General features: G+C 39.7%; 3 protein-coding genes across 3 annotated transcripts; 1 reads left to right on the forward strand and 2 right to left on the reverse strand.

The window, feature by feature from the left end:
• The first annotated feature begins 823 nt into the window (after positions 1–823).
• LOC104960579 (uncharacterized) lies at positions 824–2,453 on the forward strand. Its single transcript, XM_010788653.1, has one exon. The coding sequence runs from the start codon at positions 839–841 to the stop codon at positions 1,526–1,528; it is 690 nt and encodes a 229-aa protein (XP_010786955.1). The 5' UTR covers positions 824–838; the 3' UTR covers positions 1,529–2,453.
• A 174-nt stretch (positions 2,454–2,627) lies between these two features.
• LOC104960580 (cytolysin Src-1-like) lies at positions 2,628–3,827 on the reverse strand. The gene is made up of 3 exons (XM_010788654.1): positions 3,658–3,827; positions 3,383–3,503; positions 2,628–3,209 (listed from the first exon to the last, which is right to left on the reverse strand). Exons 2-3 carry the CDS (start codon positions 3,484–3,486, stop codon positions 2,756–2,758), a joined length of 558 nt encoding a protein of 185 aa, XP_010786956.1. The 5' UTR covers positions 3,487–3,503; positions 3,658–3,827; the 3' UTR covers positions 2,628–2,755.
• A 1,100-nt stretch (positions 3,828–4,927) lies between these two features.
• Positions 4,928–6,896, reverse strand: LOC104960582 (cytolysin Src-1-like). Its single transcript, XM_010788655.1, has 3 exons — positions 6,799–6,896; positions 5,920–6,048; positions 4,928–5,489 (listed from the first exon to the last, which is right to left on the reverse strand). The coding sequence occupies exons 2-3, from the start codon at positions 6,021–6,023 to the stop codon at positions 5,060–5,062; spliced, it is 534 nt and encodes a 177-aa protein (XP_010786957.1). The 5' UTR covers positions 6,024–6,048; positions 6,799–6,896; the 3' UTR covers positions 4,928–5,059.
• Between the last annotated feature and the right edge of the window lie 2,008 nt (positions 6,897–8,904).

The raw sequence follows: 8,904 nt of genomic DNA on the forward strand, positions 1-8,904 counted from the left end.
CAGCTATCAAAGCTACTATACATCACATTAAGAACGATGAACAAATGAAAGTCGGACACAAATATATAATTTAAATGATTTATTGAAGTTTGCAATGTTTTGAACAGGCATCCACACAGTCACCTACTTTGTAATGTTCGATACCTCCCTGTAAGCGTCACGATATCGGCCTCTCACCCACAACCTCACATACGAGTACTGAATGTGCAGCAAAGTGATCTTAGGAAGGCAGATATAGCAAAAGATGAACGTAAACGACAAACGATGTTTCTTTCCTGGTAAGTCAACAATGGGTCCTCAATGTACCCGTCCCGGATTCCTATGACGAAAATAATAGAATGTCGCCAGTTGTCATGACTCAACTTATACTGCAACACCGGGTTGCCGAGTGGGGCCAGCTGAGAGAATACACCAGACTCCAGCTAAGGTAAATTGTGTCTAGAGTGCGCCATCTAGTGGGTGTTTTGTTTGTTGATCTGTTAATGAACTGACTCGTGCTCCATGCTTAAGTGTTAGCCAAGTTTTTAATAGAGCTCTTGTTCCCGTCCCTTACCGTACATCTGTATTCAAACATAGGTCACAACTATGTGGCGACACCTTGTGGTAGGAGTGTGTATCTATCTAATCAACACAGTGGGATCAACTAAAATGGCGGGTATTGCAGGAAAAAGGCAAAATGAATGCGGTCTTTACTATAATTTGGACAATTTTGTACCAATATTCGGCGGGCCGGATTCAAAAGCCCAACGGGCCGTATATGGCCCACGGGCCTTAGTTTGCCCATGCCTGCCTGTTCTAAAAGCAGCTTCACTCATTGAGTCAGTCTTCCTATAAATAAATGACAGTTTATTGTTTGGTCTACGTGCAATGTTCCTCACTTTTCTCTTCTGACCCCCACCATGAACAGTTAGCCTACCCAGGAGCTGATGGCAACATGCTCTCCTTCCCTCTGGGCCATCTGGATCAGAACGTGGTGGAAAGCCAGGGAGTGGAGTTGGACTACATTAATTCCACCTATTCTCGTGGACACTTGAACCCCAGCCTCCACCACAAGAGCTACAAGGACCGCGCCTCTACCTTCACCCTGACTAATGTGGTTCCTCAAATGTCAGGCTCTAATGATGGGCCATGGGAAGCCCTGGAGCAGAACGTCAACAAAACCTTAGGCACCTACTGTCTCGGAGACGCCTACATAGTGACTGGCATCATCCCTTACCAGAGCGACGAGCCCTGGCTCATGAATCATCGTGTAGCCGTGCCTGAGTATATTTGGTCCGCCTACTGCTGCCCAAACTACAACAACAGTCTACCAAAAGTACTGAAGGATGCTTTCCCCACGTATGCTGCCATTGGTCGCAACGACTGCAACAGCACAGAGGAGATTGTGCCAGTAAGCCAGCAGACTAAGAAACAGTTCAGAGGGTATGATGTGAGAAAAATGCCACTGGAAACACTCGAAATGTATCTGAAGGACAGATTCAAAACTGTTGTCAGTGTTTTTTACGAGCAGTGCTCTCAATCCAACTGATTTTGCAGACACAAATACACTGTTATATCTTACAATAGAAAAAAATCATGTATTTAAATTAAAAATATTGTTGCTAATGAACTAAGAAAATTGCTGATGCATTGTTGCACGATGACCTTACATTAACGTGTCTTTGATCAAGAAAAATGGTGATTCTTTCTCGGAAAAAATAATGTTCACCTTTATGTGTAGCATTCATGCTACTTTCAACCTGTTCACAGTGTATGTTAATGTTCTTGCTAACAGTAAGGTGATTGATAACCTACCTCTCTCATTTGTGTATGTTTAATAAATTGAGCTTGGGAGACAGTTGTTTTAGCGTTCAAAAAAGCGGGAGACAGCTAGCCCAGTTCCCTCAATAAAAAAACAAAACAAACATCTTTACTTGATATTTTTACACTTAGGTTTTCATCCAGACCAAATAAAAAACATACCACACATTCATATTAGAAGTGCACATTTTGTTATGACTGAGCAGAGCCATGCTAGCAATTTCCCTCTGTTTCTAGTCTTTATGCTAAGCTAAGTTTGCTGTAACTTGATATTTACTCTGGTATACATTTTCTTATCTAACTCTTGGCAATAAAGTGATTTGCTGTGTGTGTAAAAGCTATAACTTGACCTCAGATCATTCATCTCAACTTAATAAACCTGAATTTATAAACATTGCTACTTTTTATATGATGTTATTCCCTTTATCTGAGTACACGTGTACATTGATTCTGAGTAAGGTTTGAAGGTGAGCATGCTCTGAATCCTTGTAACCACTAGATGGTGACTTCGTGCAAACCATGTCGATCATACGCAGCTTTTGCAGGCTGTACACACTGTAGTGTTTGTTGAAAATTACATACAAAACCTAATAATCTCTGTCTTTTATCTTATTATTTACCTAATGTCAAAGATATTTCATTTCATATTAAAAAAAATAAACTATACTTCAACTTTGTATGTCACATTGGCTGCTGATTGATATAAATAAGTTACATTTGTGCCATAGAGATACATCATTTAGATAAACATTAACTTGTTCCACCAGTTGGTCCCGAATGTTCTGAAGCTTTGCCAAGACCTTTTGTAATGATCACTAAGACACACATTTATTTGTATATCAGACTGTATTTATTGCATGAATAGATTATACAGTAGCAAAGGTGTTAGGGCTAAGCATATTTAATAAAACACACTGCCCATTAAACTGTGTTTTGATATAAATGAATTACTGGCTTAGTGATGCTGCTGGTTCATTGCTGGAGTGAAGAGCTTGTCCCACACCTCCACCTTCAATATGGACCTGCCCATCGGGGACATGGTAGCCTTCAGGTCCAGTGTTGCGCCCTGGAACGTGAGATCAGAGCCATTGGACTCCTGCCTCACAAAGCCCTTGGGTTCTTTGTCGTAATACATCTCTTTGTACAGCTTCTCATCGCACACTTTGGACATGGGGTAGATTGCCAAGGCGAACCAGTTCTTGTAGGAGCTATTATCGTAGGGCACAGAGAACATTATGGCTAATTTCTCCGTAGGGGCGTTGCTATTTCTTGCAAATAGGTCGTAGGTCATGACGCCCACAGCGCCGGTGGCTTTGGAACTGGTCTTGCTGAAGTTGCACACCTCGGTTTTCAGAGGGCGCACGGTGGGCTGGGGTGGGCTATGGCAGTTCCCACTATCCAGGTACACCCTTTTTTTTAAAGGCAAAAGAAGAAAAACAAAATAATTAAGAGCAAAAACTGGATAATTCATCTCTAGTTTGTTTTTATCAGGCTACACACATATTTGAATTAAGATGCAATATAATGCATTATTATATATAACAATACTCTAAACAATATTGTCTTTTAGGTTTGCACTTACTTTGGGTCTACCAGGCAAAAGCTGTTGGTGAGGTTGGTGATCTCAATGGTGACATTTCTGCTGCTCTTGAAGTTAGCAGCCAATGCCTCTGCTGTTTCACACATGTTGTTACTTGTAAAGGCTGCAGCAAAGCAGAATTACATTGTATTACAATACAGTGAATACAATTAGCTGTGAACAGTGTCCATAACAAATTACGCACAGTGCTAAATGCTACATAAAAACTATATTTTTCATCAAACCTCCAAATACAGGCCAGTATTAAACAGGCTTACCTGTCCGGATCCTAGATGTGTTGCTCGCTCGATCAGTGCCAGATTTGAAACACAGGATTCTCTCTTTAGATCACTCTTGTTTGGGAATTTGTGACACAGTAACCCCACCCAAATGTGTTTCCACCCACAATACGCACCTACTCCTTGTTACTGGCTTTTTGTCCTCACCTCTCACCTGAGGTATGTAGGCTCAAAGACAGGGTGTAGCCAACAGTTGCAACATAAGGATGGTATTTTTTTGTTTTCATAATGTGTATTTTTGCCTAGCTACGATCAAGTTTGAGCTTCATGCAAGAAGCGAATAAACCTGTTTCTTTCATATCCGTGATGTATTGTCCCTAGTAACCATGCAGGAAGCAAAGTCCTCTTATTTTGGTATCCCATCAACCATTTGGTTCTTATTTTTTTTAATACGCTTTGATTTCTTGGATTCCCCAATGTTTGCTTATTATCTGTATATTTGGTGGAGAGCACTTTTACCAAGATAATAAAAAAACATTTTACTGTCCACAAAATGATTGTCCAACCCAATGGACATTTTATTTATTTTGTTGAGGAAAAAAAGAATCTGCATGCACATAATAATCACATTTAGAATGATCTTTTATTGCACTTGTTGGCTAAAGGAATACTCTTGGTCCATTGGTCCAGTTAAGACCATAAAAACCATTGGAGGATAATACGTTGTGCTTTCAGCTTCTGTATAACTTACATACTGCTTTTACATGCTCTTTGATTTTCCTGCAACACCAGTACCGATGCTCTGAAAAATCTATCGTGAGCTCAACCTTTTTCCAAATCTTTCCAATGTGCCAGAGAATATTCACTTTGCACTACAAATGTCCAGCCCATATATAGTGTTTAGGGTGCATTGTATGATAATACTCACATTTCTTATCAAGTAGGATTTATCCTTCGGCCCAACCGGATAAAACAGATTTAGATTGTTAAGATAATTTAGTGCATCTGGAGTTGACTTGCTTAAGAAAACATTGCTGCATAAGGCAGATTGTTTACTATCTCATTGTCTCATTATGCACCTTTTATCTCTGCAGTGATGCGGTTTTTCCTGTCTGCATGAGGACAAGAACATGCTATACCTCTAAATGGCATGTTGCACAGTCTGGCTGTGTTTATACTTTTATAAATCAAAGTGAAGTATGACTCATGTTATTTCTGCTGAGCAGATTTCAATCTTTTCATTGCCTGCAAAAATGTGTGACCATTTTTAATGGCTCAAATAAAGATGAAAAATGGTCAAGGACAAGAATTGCATTGTATTGTTTTTTATTCATTTAAAGCACCCATACATGGACAAACACATTGTATGTAGGTTTCAGGAACATCTGCTTCAACTGTGTTCTTACATTTTATTCCACACCAATGCACTCATTACAAACATTCATCTGCCCATCTTGTCGTACAGCTCCAGTTTGATTATGGCATTGCCTTCGTCGGACATGCAGGCCCTCACATCCACCATCCTCCCCTTGTAGGTCACCCCTGAGCCGTCGGCCTCGTGGCGCAGAAAGTTGGTGAAATCCTTTTCGTTGTACATATGTTTGAACAGTTTCTCGTCACACTCTCTTGTGTGCTCGAAGATGCCCACCCCGAGCCAGTTCTTGTAGAAGTTGTAGTCGAACGGCACTGAGAACATGATAGCCATCACCTCGTTGCACTGGCGGTTGCGCATGTCGAACAGCTCGTAGGTCAGGACGCCGACGGCACCGGATGCCGTATGGTCGTCTTTGACGAAGGAGCACACCTCGGTCTTCTGGATACGCACGGTGGGCTGGGGAGGGCTGAAGGCGAAGCCACTCTCCAAGTGCACCCTGCAGGGTAAAAGAGATGCAGTGATGAGTGGACTAAAACGTTTTCTTACCCCGAACGCCAACCCCAACCCCAACTCTTACCCTAACCCTAACCTCTACTCAGGTTGTGCTTATACCACAATGTCAAATTACTCCTTTATAAGTGGGCTAATGCTCTGCATAAAAAAATCCTCTTTGATTAAAAGTGCAAAAATGTCAAATGTGTTATTAACAGTACTGGTAATATCAATGATTCCCAACCTAGGTGATGGTGTACAAGTACAAGTGCTTTAAATCACAGTATATGTAAGATGTATTAACTGTATACCACTGGTAGTCATGCATGCGTGAATTCAAGAACATTGAAGGAATTTGATACTCACTGTCTTCATTGGTTAATTAACACACAAATTAGAAAAAACTGTTCACGCTGTCTAACAGAGATTCTTACTTGGGGTGGACGAGACAGTAGGAGGAGCTGACATTGCTGAGCTCGATGGTGCAGTTGCGGTTGGTGGTGAGGGTGTGGGAGTGGGCCTCTGCAGTCTCAGGCATGATGACGGTGGGTGGAGATTGCTAACTGATGGATGTACAAAAAAAGAGTTTAGAAAAACAGAAACTGCTGCTGATTTAATGTTTGTTTACATCAATTTTTCCTTTTTTTTCTTTCTTACATATTAGCTGATTGTTTTATTCTAGTGACACAAGCTGCTTAAAGGCATGCAAACAATTGTTGTCAACACCAGGGGTGGGTAGTAACGAATGCCATGTAATCGGGATTACGTAATCAGGTTACAAAAAAAACTGGAACACATTTCATAAATTGTGAATCAGTGAAAGTTACGTTGTCAATGATTACTGCAACATATTTTTGATGGTTTCTCTAAAATATGGCAATTTTAAATAATGCAAACATTTTTTAACCAATAAACCATGCTATTTGTGCAATATTTTAAGCTCTCAATTCTAAACATAAATATATTTGTTTGTAAGCCAAGGGATAACTCTACTAATTTCATGTGAAAAATGTCATATGTATTCAGTAACTGAATTTTAAATTAATACCCAATGCTAATGCTAAACACTGATCAACACACACTGTGACATGGGAACGAATTACAATGCATAGAGGACATCCAACATGACACCAACACTGCACACTGCTTCACTTGAGACAAAAAATAAAGAACTAAAGCCACATCTACTGAGAAGTATTTCAAAATATGATCTAATAATATTACTAACTAATTATTAACTGGGAATTATTTTCTTCAAAGTAAATGCAGCTTTGGTGAAAACTTCATATTAATCTCAAAATAAATGTACTTACTTTACTTTATGTCACACACGGGATGGCAGAGAGTCCTCTGAAAACAGGTCAGACTTTGGTTCAGAGATGAAGACAAAGTCACACCCTCACAGGGGGAGTCACCCTTCACACACACTCTGTAGGTGTGTCTGTGCTGACATGCAATACTGGGTGTGTGTGACAGTTTAAGGGAAGACACTACAAGTTAGGGAGGCCAAAGAGTTACAATTTCAACCAACTGTTACCACCATTAATCTTTCAGTTGATTACTTTCATAAAGGCACATTTAAGATAAGATAAAGATAAGTTAGGATGATAAGATACTTTATTGATCCCAAATTGGGAAATGTTTGCGTTGCAGCAGCATAAAAAAGAAGGCATTTGTACAACAGGTTCCCTGAAAATTGTTAAATTTACAAATGAGGCATTCTTTTTTGTATGTGTTCATTTACATATACGTTAACAGAACATGTAACAAAGTTAAAAAGACTGAAATGTGTATTTTGGGTGTTTGTGTATTTGCATTTATGTAAAATAAGACATGTTATGGAAGCAAAATAGCCCAAAATCTAAAATGTAAATAATAGTGTGTTTTCCTTTTCAGTGTATGTATTTGAAATAGACAGTATAAAAATATATGTGTGTTTAATGTAATATTTAGAAATCTTATCATCTCTTTGGCACAAGATGGAAAAGTACTCCTCTGACAGGCGTACAATGGGTGAGTGCAGTAGCTGACTGTTGATGGGGGAATAACCTGAAAGTCTGGGTAGATTGAAAAAAGTGAAGAGCCGCACCCTTCAGACAGTCAATAGGAATGATGAAGGTGATTCATGTTGATGAAGCCTTCTGAAACTCCTGAATTGGTTCATGGGAATGATTTCTTACATGTTGTGTTTGTTCACTACATTTTTGTGCCAAAAGTTGATGAATGACATATCTGGAGCAAAACCTCTTATTGTTTTTAAGAACTTTATGTTTGTGCAACCTGTTCCAGCATGCACTGAAGGATGTGATGGATAGCATGAGGAAGTTGATAGTGCAGTCTTAACCAAGGGGTCAAGGGGTCATATATCCCTGGGCAAAATAACCAAGAGGAATCACAAAATGTATACTAAGATGATATATTAAACTCATTAAATATGTGTGATTTTAGAGTTTAAAGCAGTATTTTTTCTCCCTGAAAAAGGTGTGTCTTTGGGATGTGAGAGGTTCCACCCAGAAGACATTTCATTTCCAAACTTTCATTCAAAGGGGCAATGTGTAAACTTTTGCCAGAATTTTTGTTTAAAACATTTAAAACATTATCAACAAGGAAGAAGAAGTAACAGTGTTGACGGTATGTCAAAGATCTTTCTAATTGAACAGATATCTACTGAAATGACCCTTCTAACATTGTAATGCTCCGTTCCCACAGCAAAGTGGAACATTAGCTTACCTCTACTGGCCCAGCCTGCAGAGCAACATGTCATTGCCGCTCCCTTAATCCCAACATTTCTCTGCTGTTTGGAATTTTATCACGTCTGCAAATAAAAAAACACTATCAATCTAACTATTGTTTAAAATATATTTTAAACAATGAAAAACGTGTTCAAAAAGGAAATGCTAAAGCACTGGTGCTTTAGAGCTCAATGCCGATCAGTCCTCGCTGGACCAGGGGGGGGGCACCACCACCATCCCCATCCGCAGAAAAGACAAGGTTTGCTTCCAAAACCACCATGGAAGGTTCGGGCCAACAGGTGCGAGGGCCAGTGCCCCTGTAACTCTGAGCTATGATAACTCAATTTTTTAGAGTGTTGCAGCGAAGACTGTGCTGCAACTTTAGCCAAAGTTAACAGGAGTGTGTTTTGCTTTGTTTTGAATGATGTGATTTCATAACATTTTTTGTGAGTACAATTATTGTTCTGGTTATGAAAGTTTTAGGGAAGCAGATCAAGTCCCACATCATGTCTAGTCCTGGTGCCTCATTGACCCACTCCGTTAGGTTACTGTGTTACAAGAGAAGGATATAGGGCTGCTAGCCACCATTCAGTGACACCTGGAGAGGAGCAGGTTTTTGCAGAGCTAATACAAATTGTCAACATTAATCCGCCATCATCAATATTTCCTCAGGATCAGATTTGATTA

This window comes from Notothenia coriiceps, unplaced genomic scaffold (genome assembly GCF_000735185.1).
Source record: "Notothenia coriiceps isolate Sejong01 unplaced genomic scaffold, NC01 NC01_scaffold00031982, whole genome shotgun sequence".
Classification (NCBI taxonomy): Eukaryota; Metazoa; Chordata; class Actinopteri; order Perciformes; family Nototheniidae; genus Notothenia; species Notothenia coriiceps.